Source organism: Carassius auratus, chromosome 5 (assembly GCF_003368295.1).
Source record: "Carassius auratus strain Wakin chromosome 5, ASM336829v1, whole genome shotgun sequence".
NCBI lineage: Eukaryota > Metazoa > Chordata > Actinopteri > Cypriniformes > Cyprinidae > Carassius > Carassius auratus.
Genome location: NC_039247.1, coordinates 26,369,588 through 26,386,597, shown reverse-complemented (window position 1 = coordinate 26,386,597; position 17,010 = coordinate 26,369,588). Strand labels below are relative to the sequence as shown.

Below are 17,010 nucleotides of genomic sequence, written 5' to 3'. Positions count from 1 at the left end.
TTCAAGCTCCACTGTGGAAACCCTGCGCTATTCTGGCCTCGTGCTACTGGCCCGGGGCTATGAGCCCCGCCCGGCCCGCTGTAAGCCCTGGCTCGCACTGGCCCGATAGTGGAAATGCGGCTACTGTATAAATGCAGCACTCTTTGGTGGCCATTCACACAGCAGCCGCTTGATTTAGTAAGAAATAACAGTGTGCTTTGAATGTTAATGCTTTAATAACAAATATTTATTGGAAAGCGTCTATGCTTGTGTGGTGATGCGCTCAATTTACGATGGTAATTATGGGCGGATACGGTACGTTCAATGAGTATAAAAGGAGATGAGATTGACATCTTAGTGAAGCGTGTCTCTTTGGGTCCTGGAAGTGACGTCATGTCGTCCGTCATTCTGTGCGCCGGGTTAATGTCCGGGAGTGTGCGTCTGAGGAGTACTTTTAGACACGCCAAACAGATCTTCGTCAATGTGAGGCCATAATTAGTATGCCATCAACTGCACCGGGTGGTGGGAATTACCATACACAGTGATACGGGAGCCAGGAGGTGTTACGGAAGGCTTTGTGGGCAATGTTGGGCTTTATGCGACCCAGTGCTGGTCCCACGAATTGGGACTGTCTCCAGCTGGTAGCCTGTATTCGAACTGGAATGCTTCAGAATGGAGTTGTATTCTTCTCTGCAGGCTGTCTTCGACCCCTTTCTCCCTTGTACTGGGACGATGCATCGACTGTTGACCCGTATCTTTCCTTGACGAGTTCAGCCCAGTGTACGATGGTCTCCGTGGTGACCGGAATGGTAGTGCGCTTACAGCCTATGGTGACACATCTAAATTTAGCCTTTCGACTTGACATTGTGATTTGAGTACTTTGGCGAGAAGCTACTGGGTTTGTCACTACTATTGTGTCTTAATATGTGTCTGTGAGTTTGTTTATAAATGTATTTTGAGTATGTTGTTGTATTGTAAATTGAGAATATTTTTGAGACAGTGCTGGGCACCAGAGTCAACTAACTATCCGCCAGTGAATGATTGCATCATTGCGACGAACTGACTCATTCTGGTAGCATGTGATGAGTATTAATTGACTAACCATAACATGGAATGTGTACCTGTTTGTTTGCCCATATCCTGGAATGTGCATTTGTTTGTTTGCTTGTATTTTATATGGTTTTCTCTTTCACTCAGAAGCGGGGTCCTAGTTGTAGCCAGAGTCTTCTGTGTGCGTGGTGGTGGTTCGGCTTTTGGTCTGCAGTGTTCACAGTGGGTGAATTTGGTGTGGTGCGAGCACAGGTAACGTGAGTTAGCTACTGTTTATTGGACAGGCAAGATGAATGCCCCAATTCTTGAGTGAGTTATATGTGTGTGTGTGTGTGTGTATTTGGGTAACCTCTTCCATGATTGATACAATCTTTTTTATGGTGATTTATTAAAAGTTGTATTTTATTGTATGTATTGAGGAATAAATCTGTGAAACGCATATTCTCGTCTGTTACCTGACTCAGCCACTGCGAATCTGTGTGCTTTAAAATTATGTATCTGTAGGTCCCCGGCCAATTTCCGGGGTGGCGTAGTCGGGTCAGTGCCATTATTGTTATTGTAGTTAACTTACGATAGCGAGCTGCCACACTTGGGTTTCATAAATTTAATGGAGAAAAAAAGTATCGTAGTAATGTAGCTTATTACTAATTACTTTTGAAATAAAGTAATCAGAACAGTAACAGGATTACTTCTATAAGGAGTAATCAGTAATTTAATTACATTTTCAGAGTAACTTACCCAACACTGATGTCAAATACTACAAAGTTTAAAGGGTTTGTTGTGGACTGAGGGGAACTTAAATAGCCGACTGTTTATTTGTTTAATTAGCCATATTTTACATTTATTTCTTTAAAGATTGTAATGAAACAACTTTTTTTCTGTCAAAAAACAATTTTGTATATATGTAGCATATTTTTCTAACTATGCTGCAGTGCTTGTAAAAATTGCATGAAAGAAAAATCTAATTAAAGTGACTTAAATTATATTTTAAGTACTTCCTAATAGTAGTATTAGTTAAAAATAATAATAATGATGTTGGTTAACAGTTTACCAGTCAACTATGGTTCCCCTTCAGGAACTCGAGCTGTGTCAGAAAACACTATGGGAACGCAGACCGACTCTGTGTGTGTTTCAGTCATTCCATTCATGTCTGAGTTTTATTTACTGTTGTTTACACACTCTCTCTGTGTGGTCTGCTTGGGAGTGGAGCACGCAGAGTCAACTAGAGCACTTAGTTCAGTCATTTCCTGCTGGTCCTCTACTTCACAGCACCAAGCTATCAGCTCAGAGTACATCAGACACCAGTCTCAAGAGAGACTGGCCCCGAGCAGGCTCTGATATTGGAACAAGAAGTAAACACCCTCTTGAGGAAGGAGGCCATCGAGGTGGTCCCTCCTCATGACAGAGAGTCCAGGTTCTACAGCTGATACTTCATAGTTCCAAAGAAAGACGGAGGGTTGGGTTAGATCTGCTTCAGTTAAAATGCTCAGTGATGCAACTGAAGTTCAAGATGCTCATTATCATACAGGTCATGTGTCAGATCAGGTCCGAGGACTGATTTGTCATGATAGATACTTTCATGTCTCCATCCTTCCCACTCACAGGAAGTTCCTATGGTTTGATTTCTCGGGACTAAGCTTACCAGTATTGAGTTTTTCCTTTTGGTCTAGCACTCTTGTCCTGAAGTTTCATGAAGTGTGTGAATGCTGCTCTGGCTCCACTACGAATCTAGGGCATCTGCATACTAAATTATATCGACAGTTTCTTGATTTTGGCTCAATCAGAGCAGATGGTGGTTCGATATCGAGATATGGTTCTCGCCCATCTGAGAAAGTTGGAGTTTAATCTTAACCATTTCCACTCCATTTCAGAAGACAACTTATCTGGTCGTGATGTGGGATTCGACCATGATGCAGGCATGGTTGTCCCCTACTCGGATCAAGTCAACGAGAGTAAAAGAAGGCCAGTCACTCACTATCAAGCAGTTTCAGAAACTATTGAGGTTAATAGCAGCTGCATCCAACATGATACCTCTTGGTCTGCTGTACATGAGCCCCCTACAGTAGTGGCTCAAGACCAAGGGGTTCTGCCTGAGGGGAAAACCACTTTGCATGATCAAGGTCATGCGTGATGCCTACGTGCATTGGACATGTAGAGGAAGCCTTGGTTCTTGTCTCAGGGCCTGGAGAAACAGATATGGAGAATATTTGGTCAGGCTCAGGTGGATATTTTTGCAACTCAAAAAAAACTTTGGTTCTCTCTGACACATATGGCTCTGCTGGGGCTGGATGCCATGGTGCAGACTTGGACGAGGGGGCCCATCTTGCTGCTTATTGCTTATCGCTGTCTCATGATTACGACTGCGTTCCTTCTAGCTATTACTGTCAGGGAAGGATGACCGGAAGCAAAATGCAAGTAACAATTTATTGATCATAGTGAATGTGAAAAGGCTTCAGCTGACGGCGGGTGGTGCAGGGACCTTGATGGACAGCATAAGACTGGTGAGATGGTGAGTAGCGTGCGTTGGTGAATAGATGATGAGAGATCCAGAAGATTATGTCATAATCCACAGTGAACACAGAACCGGAACAAACCCACGAAACTGAACGCTGAACAGGAGGGATACAGACATGCAGCACAGGGGACCTCAAGCAATGATCTGACAAACAAGAGACAAAAGACAGAGCATTAAGTAGGCAGATGGAATGAGTTGCAGCTGCCACTGATCAGCGGTAACGCCCACATCAAACAATCAATGCAGACATGAGACGAGCAGGAAACAATGCATTCATGAACTGTGACAATTGCTTCACTAAATAGAGTTGGAGATCTTCAGGCCCTCCCAGTGGCCCCTTCCTCGGGCATAGATGTCCATCCATCAATTATAAACATTCAGCCTCAAACATGAGTTGTAAGCAGTCACTAGCGTGGATGGGAGAATGGCCTAAAAATCTTTTGACAGATTTGGATATTAGAAGCATATAAGTGTGTTATGTGTAAACCAGGTTAAAGAGATGGGTCTTTAATCTAGATTTAAACTGAAATAGCTTGTCTGCCTCCCGAACAATGTTAGGTATGTTATTCCAGAGTTTAGGCGCTAAATAAGAAAAGGATCTGCCGCCTGCATATTTTTTTTTATATTCTAGGTATTATCAAATAGCCAACCTGTCCTATAACCAATATGCTCGTATAGGTCGTTTGTCCAAATCCTTTAAATACGACCCATCACAGCGTATACTACAATTGCGCCCCTATCTGCAAAAGGTCGTTTTCATATTAATGTTTTGTACTCTTTTATTTGCACTCTGATTTGTGTTTCGTGTAGCTCAGTTGGTAATTGTTGTGTTATACCTTGATATGTAATCATGCTATCATGGGTTCGATCCCAGGAACGAACGTGCACAAAAATATATATCCTCAATAAATCATAATTTAGCATGATTTCTGTGAGGGTTAGGTTTAGGGGTGGGATTAGGTGTGGTCATTCAAACGAATGAGCCACCTAGTAAAATATGTAGGAAATACTGTGAGATTGGTGTAAAAAACCCACATGTTGCATTTAAATAAACGTGCATTTTGATTTGGTAATAACGTTATATGTCATTGCATGATGACAGACACAACACGATACTGTCATTTTTTTTTTTTTTCTTAACTTTGAAACGTAAATATAGGTTGTAAAAAGGTGCTTGCACAAACAACCTATATGGTCGTTTTTTTTTTGTTGGAGGACAGCCTCCAAATAGCCTGAGTTTTGAGAACACAGCAGACGTAGAGGATTATAATGTAACGAGATCATTCCAATACTGAGGTGCTAAACAATTCAGGGTTTTATAAGTAGTAAGCTCGTTTTTAAAATCTATACAATATTTAATAAGGAGCCTGTGCGTTGTGGACAGAACAGGGCTAATATGGGCATACTTCCTGGTTCTAGTAAGAACTCTAGCTCCTGAATTTTGGACTACCTTGTTCTCACCAAACGAGTCTTTCACACCTCCGCCAGGTATGACACATTATCCGCATTATTCTTTTATCATTATTCTTTTGTTTTTATTCCACCTTTATTAGCCTTTATTGTGGTTTTTCAGGCTTTACAAAGACACAAAGCAGCAATCTCACTTCAGTCTCTCTTTGCATTTAGCCCTTATTTATCAAAAGTCTTACTATAAAAATACAACAAAACATTTTCTTACGACCTTACGTGAATTATTGAGACAAAAATGCATTATGAAGAAGAAAAGCACCTGCTATTAGTAGCATTGGAGCTAATGTTAGCATCAAGCTACATCAGACAATTTATGAAATTATTAGTACACTTTTACTCAAAACTCACTTTAAACCCCGATCGAGTGTTTATAATAACTTCCTTTAGTGATCAGGGGTGGAATTTGGTTGTTTACTGTTGTAAAAATGTTATTTGTAGCCTTTTTCATCACTGCACAAGTTAGCATTTCCGATGTACATTTTCGATTTTTTTTTTTTATAAAAACGCCCCAGATCTCAAGAAAATCTCATACCAAGCTTTACTATCGTAATCGCGGGTTTATTATTCGGCTATTTCGTGTGTACAGAGGTTTTTCAGTGTTGTTTTGGCCAGATAACTACCAGGAAGTGTGCAGGAAGCATGTGACACGATGTGGCGGTGTCCGGTTATGACACTCTAAGACTGACAATGGGAAGGCCCAATCGGAGTCTGAGTGACACACAGCATGAGCTGAAAGCACAGCAAACACACACACAGATCGCTGGGAGAGGCTGTTTATCATCAGATCGCGTAAATCCATGGAAATGAATAGAAATGACGATTCTGTCTGAAGAAATATGAAGTAAACATCAGTAAATATATCCATATATCTCCGCAGATATGCATCTTTTGTCTCTGAAATCCTTAGAGGCTGATCAGTGAGTCTATGTGAACACAAATAAACCGCTGCTGACGTGACTGAATATGAGTGGTGAATTTCAATGTGGCATAATACGGATTTATTATTTTGCACTCCTGACATAAATCACTAAATATCTGTCACTGCAACAATGTTTTATCAAATTATTGGTCAAATATCGAAGCTAGAGTCTTTAAACTTTCAACTGATGCACAGTTTGTCCAGATCAAGTAAGACAGTGATGTTTAACATGCTGTGAAAGTGAACCAATAATAAACTGGGGCCGTCGGCGATGTTTGCACGTAAAGGGGTTAATAAAGTATGTATGGTGCCCTGGTGGCCTGTATACAGTAGCCAATACAAACATCACAGGGGATTTATCATTAAATCTGAAAAGAGGACTTTGGACCACTGGGCAACTGTCCAGTTCTTCTTCTCCATAGCCCAGGTAAGACGCCTCTGACACTTTCTGTGGTTAAGGAGTAGCTTAACAAGAGGAATACAACAACTGTAGCCAAATTCCTTGACACGTCTGTATACCTTGACCATATGCCAGCCTCAGTCCATTCCTTGTGAAGTTCACTCAAATTCTTGAATCATTTTGCTTGACAATCCTCATAAGGCTGTGGTTCTCTTGGTTGGCTGTGCATCTTTTTCATCCACACCTTTTACTTTCACTAAACTTTCTGTTAACATGATTGGATACAGCACTCTGTGAACAGCCAGCTTCTTTGGCAATGACTGTGACTTACCCTCTTTGTGAAGAGTGTCAATGATTGTCTTCTGAACAACTGTCAGATTAGCATGATTTTGATCTTCTTATTGATGATCTTCTCCATGATTTTGTAGCCTAGTGAACCAAACAGAGAGACCATTGTGAAGGCTCAGGAAACCTTTGCATTAGTTTTGAGTTGATTAGCTGATGTAACCATATTCTAATTTGTTGAGATATTGAATTGGTGGGGTTTTGTTAAATGTGAGCCAAAATCATCAAAATTAAAAGATTTAAGCTACTTCAGTCTGTGTGCTTTGAATTTATTTAATACACAAGTTTAACAATTTGAGTTGAATGATCTTTTAACAACATTCTAATTTATCGAGGCGCACGTGTGTGTGTGTGTGTGTGTGTGTATATATATATATATATATATATATATATATATATATATATATATATATATATATATATATATATATATATATATATATATATATATATATATGCCAAATTCATGACTCGAAACATTTATTTAACTAATCATCTTGTAATAAATGTAATTTAAGTTCTACTTTCTGTAAGTGTGCTGGGGTTAAGTCAAGAAAATCTTAAATAAATGTTAAATAAAACAAATGCTATTGTATATTATGAGGCATTGCCTCATCCCTTGAGCTGTTGCCATCTGGCTGACACTAATGTTCTTACATTTTCTTACTATTATTATTTAAATGCAACTCTAAACTTTGAAACATTCACACATTATTACCATTGCACAGATATTCTGATAGAAATCCAAAATGGTTAATAAATTAGTTTAACTCCCAGATATTTTCTGGGCTTGACACTAATACAAATACACTTCTCAATATATGGATGCAATCATATATCTCATCTTCTTTTCCCTTTAAGAGCCAGTTGCACTCGTGTCATGACAGATTTGCTATTTACACGGTAGAATAAGGCAAACGCAAAGACAGAAAGAGTCTCTGAGATGCTTGTGTGCGAGCAAATAGATAGCCTAATTCTGATACATGCGATATGACATAATTCTGATATGACATGTAGGCCTTTATATATTGTGGCGGGGTGAAGTAGGACACGACATGAGAAGGAAGGTAAGTTCCCAGAAGGGTGGATTTTATTAATGGATTCTGTGAAAGAACGGGCGATGCTGTGAGGTGGTTTGGGTGTTCGGTGCTCGGCGTCCTTACTTGAAAGTGCTCTAGTGCATTGTGGGTCCGTGCTCTCCTGTGGCGTTGGGGCTGGCGGTCACACGCTGCTTTCTAGGGCAGAGGAAAAGACAATGTTACCGCGTCACCCTGGCTTTGGTCTCCGCCCAGGCCATCCACTGCAGGGGAGTGTGGTCCATGAGGAGGGTGAAGTGGCGGCCGAGGAGGTAATAACGGAGCTCCAGGACTGCCCACTTGATGGCCATCGCCTCCCTCTCTACGGTGGCGCACCGCTGTTCTGCAGGGGTCAGCTTGCGGCTGATGAACATCACCGGGTGTTTCTCACCATTGTGGCCCTGCGACAAGACGGCTCCCAACCCGGTGTCGAACGCATCGGTTTGCAGCAGGAAGGGGCAGTTGAAGTCGGGGGCACGGAGGAATGGTTCCGTCGTCAGGACGGCCTTGAGCTTGAGGAATACTGCTTCTGTTCCGGAGTTCCACAAGACTTTCTCTGGCTGCCCCTTCTGGTCAGGTCTGTCAGTGGAGAAGCTAAGGAGGAGAAGTTAGGGATGAAGCAGCGATAATATCCCGCCAAGCCCCGTACCTGTGTTTTAGAGGTGGGCCGCGCCACAGAGAGGATAGCTGCCACCTTCTTCTCTTGAGATCGGATCAGGCCGCGACCCACCTGATACCCCAAATACTTGGCTTCGGCTAGGGCCAGATGACACTTCCGGGGATTGGCGGTCAGCCAGCCCGGCGCAGCTCCCTGACACCCTCCGCAGCCGCTCTAGATGGTCCTCCCAGGTCTCTGAGTGAATCACGATGTCGTCGAGGTGGGCAGCCACATAGGCCTGGTGCGGCCGGTGTAGGACAGCCATGAGCCGTTGGAAGGTGGCTGGGGCCCCGTGGAGCGGAGGGTGCCGTCTGGCTTCGGGACCATGACGATGGGGTTGGACCATGGGCTGCACAATGGTTCGATTACCCCTAACCTCAGCATCTCCTCAGTACCTCCTCCTCGATGGCTGTGGCCCGAGAGGCCAGGGAAAAACAAACCGGTGGTACAACGAACCACCATCGAGCATGTGCGTAAGATGAGGGAACGGATCGATAGAGTGACATCGATCCGTTCCCTCATCTTACGCACATGCTCGATGGTGGTTCGGTGTACCACCGGTTTGTTTTTCCCTGGCCTCTCGGGCCACATCAAGCAGTCCAAAGGGGGTGAAGCCAGTGGAGGCCTGAGGGATTTCCCGAATACAGAGGAGCACGTAGGGGAGCATCTGGTCCCAGTCCTGCTTGTCTTTGGCTGCCACCCAGCACAGCTTCTTCTGATTTGATTAAATCGCTCAATGAGCCCGTTGGTCTGGGGGTGGTACACCATGGTGCGGAGCTGTTGTACCTTCAATAACTTGCAGACATCCACCATCATCCGGGACATGAAGGGGGTACCCGGGTCAGTCAGGATCTGTGACGGGATGTCGACCCGGCTGAAGAGGAGGAAGAGCTCCTGAGCTATAGCCTTTGTCATTGCCTTCCAGAGGGGAATAGCCTCATGGTACCAGGTGGCAAAGTCCACGATGACCAGGATGTGTTCATGCCCCCGGGCGGACTTCGGCAGCGGCCTCACCAAATCCATCTCAAACCGCTTGAAGGGCACCTCTATAATGGGTAACTGTATCAGTTGGCTGGGGAGAGGGGTTCGAGGGGACATCCGCTGGCATGTTGGACAGACCCGGCAGAATCGACGGACCTCAGCCTCAAGGCCCAGCCAGTGGAATCGGTCACGGAGGCGCTGTATGGTATTTTGGGCTCCTAGGTGGCCTGCCATCGGATGGGCATGGGCGATCTCGATCACCACCTCCGTCTTGTTGCGCGGGACCACCAGCAGGGTCTTCTCCTCCCCCCTCTGCTGGGCGACACAGTAGAGCAGGCCATATTCCACAATAAAGTGTGGTGTTGCCAAACAGCCCAGAAGGCTGAAGCGGGGCATCCAGGAGGCAGACCCTGTCTCTTTCTCTGATTTCTGACAGGGTCAATCATAAATGCCTCTCCGCGGCCACTAAGGCTGCCATAGACTGCCCAATCGCGCGATCGGTCTCTTTAGTGGCACGGAGGGAGAGATCAGCGGTCTTTCTAAGTTCTTCCATATCTTCAGACTTAATCCCCTCCCCCTCGTCAATATCTCCCAGCAGGTTGGCCTGATAAGCTTGTAGGACTGCCATAGTGTGAAGGCAAGCCCCAGCCTGACCTGCTTCCACATAACCTTTGCCCACCAGCGATGATGTAACTCTAAGAGGCTTGGTGGGCAACATCGGAGCCTTTAGAGACAATGCCGACCCGGGCGACAGATAGTCCGCGAGCGTCTGTTCGACCCATGGCACCGCTCTAACCCCGCTCTCCCAGCCCCATCACGTTGCCATAATATAGTGAATCGGGGCCAAAGAGGCGGGTCGAATAAGGATGATTCCACGATATCGATATTTCGTAATGGAGATCGGGGGAAAATGGTAGGCTCCAACGTGGAGGTGGTTGCCTCGGCCGCAGAAAGCGTTCTCTTACTTGCTTCTCTGAGGCTCAGAATGTTTTTCAGCAGGCCATTCGATTTTTAATTTATCGACTGCGGGTGTAACCACCTCCAAAAGCTCCTCATATTGGGGCTACAGGGGTGGCAAATCCCCAGCAACAGTCTCCACATCAACCTCCTCGGAGGAAGAGAGGTGAAGAGCTGATCCCTCACCATGGGGGGAAGAAACCGACGAGCATGCTTCCGAACCCAGGGTTTGGGCACCGGATCTGGCAGATGAGGAAGGAGATAAGGACTGGCCTGTCTCAATTCCCTCTGACAGATCTACCTGCGAACCCCACAAGTGCAGTAGTCGTTCTGCCTCGGCAGAAGTGGGGCCAACACCGTGGGGAACGCTGGTGAAGGCTCCCTCCTCGAAGAGAGCCCTCCAGGATCGAAGCGTCCGCATTGGCAATCGATCACAATGTGGACAGTCGGCCCCCTCGAGAGCCGACTCAGCGTGCTTCGATCCCAAGCAAGCCACACACAAATTGTGTGTATCCCCACTCGTTATGTAGCGAGGGCAGGGAGGAACACACAATCTGTAACGTGGCTTGGAATCGCCCTAAATATGTTTGGTCTTGGCCTTAATTTTAGGCATATTGAGCTGTTATAGCGATCTTTTAATGCTTGAGAGACAGACAACAATAAATAGGACCAACGGGACAGACTTTTGACATATACACACAGTGCTTGCTGACAGACGCAAAGCTGAAGCCAGCTGCACGTCACGTGCTTTTATAGCTTCCTGGTCGCTACGTCACCCTGCCCATGACGTCACGCCATTCCGTTGGACAGATTGCACATGATATTCAGAGTCAGTCTGGTCAGGGACGTTCCCCAAAGCACTCGACGCAGCTCGAGTTCCTGAAAAGAACTGCAGCTAGTCCAAAATGCAGCAGAAAGAGTTCTTACTAGAACCAGGAAGTATGATCATATTAGCCCGGCCCTGTCAACACTGCACTGGCTCCCTATCAAACATCGTATAGATGATATGCTACATTTTCAAAATTCAGGCAATTTGATAATACCTAGAATATCAAAATCAAAATCGGGCGGCAGATCCTTTTCCTATTTGGCGCCTAAACTCTGGAATAACCTACCTAACATTGTTTGGGAGGCTGACACACTCTTGCAATTTAAATCTATATTAAAGACCCATCTCTTTAACCTGGTTTACATAACATACTAATATGCTTTAATATCCAAATCCGTTAAAGGATTGTAAGGCTGCATTAATTAGGTAAACCGGAACCAGGAACACTTCCCATAACACCAGATGTACTTGCTACATCATTAGAAGAATGGCATCTGCGCTAATATTTGTCTGTTTCTCTCTTATTCCGAGGTCACCGTAGCCACCAGATCCAGTCTGTATCCAGATCAGAGGGTCACTGCAGTCACCCGGATCCAGTACGTATCCAGACCAGATGGTGGATCAGCACCTAGTAAGGACCTCTACATCCCTGAAAGACAGCGGAGACCAGGACAACTAGAGCCCCAGATACAGATCCCCTGTAAAGACCTTGTCTCAGACGACCACCAGGACAAGACCGCAAAAAACAAATGATTCTTCTGCACAATCTGACTTTGCTGCAGCCTGGAATTGAACTGCTGGTTTCGTCTGGTTAGAGGAGAACTGGCCCCCCCAACTAAGCCTGGTTTCTCCCAAGGTTTTTTTCTCCATTCTGTCACCGATGGAGTTGCCGCCGTCGCCTCTGGCTTGCTTAGTTGGGGTCACTTCATCTACAGCGATATCATTGACTTGATTGCAAACAAATGCACAGACACTATTTAAACTGAACAGAGATGGCATCACTGAATTCAGTGATGAACTGCCTTTAACTGTCATTTTGCATTATTGACACTTGACTGTGTTAATTATTGACTGTTTTCCTAATGAATGTTGTTCAGTTGCTTTGACGCAATGTATTTTGTTTAAAGCACTATGTAAATAAAGGTGACTTGACTTGACTTGATTTGATTGTAAAATAAATAAAATCCTGATCAGTGCATCCTTAACTGGAATAGTTAGGCCTACCCGAAAGACCTGAAAAAGCATGGTTTATTTGAGTTTTATCTTTTAACTATTGTACCTATTTGTGCAAAATGGTTATTATTTATTATAATATAATGTTACAGTCAACAATGAAAACAATAAATGTTATTGATTGATTGATTGATTGATTTGATTGTGGCAAGAAAAATTTGCCAGGGCAAGTAAAAAATGTAAACCACTGGCCGAACCGGACCAGTAAAAAAATTATTTACCATTAAGCCCTGTTAATACGATCAAAATCAGTGTCTTTACACTTGTACACAGATCTGTAAAACACGTAGGTTACAAAATGAATATGTTTAAGTTAAAAACTTAAAATATGTACTTGAAAAGAAAAAAGGACGACTTTTAATAGCATAACTGTAAAAATTGTAAGGAAGAGCTGAGCAGGCCTTACACATGTATATACTGGTCTGAGAATGACTTCCTGCTTAAACAGGAAGTAATGGATACCAAAATAGGTAGAAATATATGTATGTAAAAGGAGAATGCATGTGTGTGAAAGCATAAAAAAGTATGTAAGGAGAATGTATGTGTGTGAAAGCAAGAATGAATGGATGTGATAGAGAATGTATGTGTGTGAGAGTAGAAATGTTGGTATGTGTAAGGAAAATGTAAGTGTGTGAAAGCAAGAATATAAGAATATGAAAGGAGAATGTAAATGTGTGAAAGCAAGAATATATGTATGTGAAAGGAGAATGTATGTGTGTGTGTCAGAATATATATATATATATATATATATATATATATATATATATATATATATATATATATATATATATATATATATATATATATATATATATATTAGGGGTGTAATGATATGCGTTCGGTATTGAACCGTTCGGTACGAGGCTTTCGGTTCGTTGCGCGGTACGCATTATGTACCGAACGGTTCGTTGGACTAATTAATTATATTTGAAAAAAAAAAGAAAGTGAAATATAATGATATGTTTTCAACAAGGTAGCCCAATAACCCAAACGATGTAACAGGCAACGCCCCTGACACCCCCGAAGAAGAAAAAAACACCAACTTATATGTTTATGTTAGGCTACTCAGTCAGGCGCTCGCTCACTCAGTACGTGCTGAGTGAGCAAGCAGTTCATGCACGGTATGCGGTGGCCAATGCGTTTAACAGACCAGAAATAGAAGATCCTCCAATAACCAACAGGTCTGGTGTTTGGGTGCACTTTGGATTCCCTGTAAGCTATAATGGTGATGGCAAGAGAGTGGTGGACAAAAAAAAACAACGGTATGTCGCATCTACATGAAAATAGGGTACACCAGCGGGAATAAAAAAAAAAAAAAAAAAACACCAGCGGGAATACTTAAAACATGTCAACTCATTTATGCCGACATCAACTTAGTGTGTCAGTATCTGGGAAAAGACGAAAAAAAGGAGAAACATACACGCAACAAACCATCCTCGCAGCATTTAGACAGACATTTCCAATGGATTCAAACAGGGCAAAAGACATCACCGCAGCGATTGGTAGGCTTCATTTACATTATAGCCGCGGATATGAGACCTTACTATTTACCATTAATTCTGTCATCACCATTATAGCTTACAGGGAATACAAAGTGCACCCAAACACCAAACCTGTTGGTTATTGGAGGATCTTCTATTTCTGGTCTGTTAAATGCATTAGACATTTTGCAACAAGCCTTCAGCGCATGCTGAGTGAGCGAGCGCCTTAGGGGCCGTTCACATATCGCGCCTAAAAACTTGTGGAAAACGCTATGCGCGTCTTTCTCCTCCTTTCCAAAGGACTCGGGCAGTTGCACCCCTGAGGCATCTGCCTTTGCTAAGCAACCATGACGTGCTCTCTCCATGAAGACGCGGAAATTTCAGCAAAGGATAATTTATTTCAAAATTGCATATACAACTATGATCAGCTGTTCCTTCATCTTGGCTGAGCTTTCAATGTTGTTACGGGAAACGATGAAGCTGATTGGTTAGTTCTTGTCACATGACCCGTGGTGCGCTTGTGGCATTCTGAAAAGTTGAGATGTTTTTAATTTTGCTGTATCTAAAACGTACCGAACCGTACCGAACCGAACCGTGACATCAGTGTATCCTATCGAACCGAACTGTGAATTTTGTGAACCGTTACACCCCTAATATATATATACACACACACACACACACACACACACACACACATATGTATATATATATATATATATATATATACACACACATATAAAATGATATTTTTTGTTCAGTTATGTAATGAAAAATTACCTTAATTTTTTTTGTATGTAATTTTTGTTTCTTCAAAATTACCAGAAACACTGGTCCCCTCTTGGTCAGTGTAGAGTAACAGTCTCCTCATAGTAACATTGATATGTATGTGTGTGTGTGTGTGTCTGTGTTAAATTTATTATTATTATTGTTCTACTGTATTAATGTTTTTTCCCTTTTAATTAGGCCCTTTATTTAATTGCAACAAACGGCACTCCAGAGCTACAAAATCCTGAGCGGCTATCCTCAGTGTTTCGTGACTTCCTGAAAGGCTGTCTGGAGATGGATGTAGAACGAAGAGGGTCAGCTAAAGAATTGTTGCAGGTAACAACAAACTATGTCTGAGACATCTGTATTACCTTAAACTCAAATAATTATAAATTGAACTCATGTTTCATGACATACATCCGACAGGAACAGCGGCAGGTTCTATGCTACATTTTCACAGTCTACAGTTCTTCACGCTGCTCTGTATTATCACTTAAATAGATTATAAAAAAATACTTGTTCCTCTAACCCTATCATGCACACAACAACTTCAGGTGACTAAAAAACTAAAAACACCAAAAATGACTGCCAAAGTTATAATATAAGGTTTCTGAATTTTTAGCATTCTAGATTATTTAGTATTGTTTTTGTGTGTGTTGCCCAAAAACTCCCTGTATGTGTGTATTAAAATGTACATTCATTTGTTGTGCTTCACACAATAGCCAGCAGATGGAACAGCATTATGTAGCTCAAAACACAGGAGCTAGGCCAGATAAAACTTTTCTTGTCAACTTCAACCTGGCAGTGGTTTGTCTTAAATCAGTCTTCAATTTTTCCTTGGGTTATAGGTTGTTGAGAATATCTATACCAGAATAACTAGCATTCTTTAACATTGTTCGACTGCATGTTTATTCCAAGAAAACTTAAAATATCCACAAGTATAAAATAATAATTGAAACAAACATTTATTAATGCTGACATTGGAAAATACATTTACATGTGGCTGCTAATTTTAATGCAGTGTATCATTATTTTATATCATTATTTGATGTGCTTTGTAAAAACACAATTGCTCCCTTCAGGTATTCATGAGATAATAGTCAGGCAAAGTACCTATTACAACCCTTTACAACAAATATGCTATTGTATAATGTACTACAATACTGGGGTAAAAATACCTGCCACCATTTGCACTGAGTATAAATAGCATCTAATTACTTTTACACTTATTGCAAGCAAAGAAAATATTACTTTATTTATTCTACATTATAAATGTAATCTGATAATATATTTTGCACATAGTGTAACTAGAAACTATTGCTATTTGCTCTTAGTATAAATAGCGTCTGACGCTAAGAAAATATGCCATTTTGACTAAACTTATCAAAGATAATGTTTAACTTTGTGTCATCCTAAACCCCAGATAAACAGAATCCTGGGTTATCTGTAATCACGTTTCACATTGCTAATTCTATACCTGGAAAAAAGTACAAGAGAAAGAAAACAAGGAGCTTGTAGATGCTAACAGATTAAACCATAGAAGACTGCCAGGAGGATGAGAGTGAGCGTAGGTTACATTGAAAGATGACATGTGGAGGGCTAAGTGATTTGTCAGGGACCATGCTAAGGTTAAGAGTGAGTAGGAAGTGATCCGGGGTGTGCAGTTGGTTGCCTGATTTGTGAGTAGCAGTAGTTGACACTCGGTTGAGATCAAAAGAGGCAAGCAGAGTGTGGAATTCTGCAAATACAGGTTTATCTAGGTGGATGTTGAAGTCTTCAAGCATATCCAGGGGAGTACCATCCTCAGGAAAGGTTGAGAGCAGCACATCTAATGGTGCTTTTCCACTACACAGTACCAGCTCACCTCGACTCGACTCACCTTTGTTTGGTTTTCCACTGTGTAAAAGTTGTACCTGTACCTGCTTCCAGGTACTTTTTTCATATCACCTCCAGCGAGGCTCTGAGTGAGCTGAGGCGAAAGTAAAATGTGATGTGAAAACATGGCAGACTGCTGATTGGTCAGAGAGAATCATCACTATTCACTGCGTCATCATTGCACACGACAGACGGAGTATCCTGAATAACCCTGCCGGCAGTGTTTTGTTTTGCTGCCCTCTGCCTCTCCAGAAACAATGTTTTTTGTCTTGCTATGAGAAACAGCCACATCTCGAGGATCAAAAGCAGCATACTCTCGATTTCCTCCTTTGTCCTGTGTGTGTGTGGGTAGTGGGTGTGTGTCGTGTAGAAGATTATGCACAGCAGTTTCCTGTGACATTGCTATGACGACCAGGTACTATTGTGGAGGTACTATCTGCAATGGAAAAAAGAGTGAAAAGCGAGCCAAGATGAGGC

The 17,010-nt window shown here is 42.6% G+C and overlaps 1 protein-coding gene across 5 annotated transcripts in view; it reads left to right on the top strand.

The window, feature by feature from the left end:
• LOC113084081 (serine/threonine-protein kinase PAK 3) overlaps positions 1 to 17,010 on the top strand; it is a 302,344-nt gene that overhangs the window by 272,260 nt on the left and 13,074 nt on the right. For all 5 annotated transcript variants that reach the window (XM_026254774.1, XM_026254769.1, XM_026254770.1 and 2 more), the window contains one exon: positions 14,857 to 14,994. In XM_026254774.1, the coding sequence (XP_026110559.1) occupies positions 14,857 to 14,994 (138 nt within the window). The remainder of the gene's footprint in view (positions 1 to 14,856; positions 14,995 to 17,010) is intronic.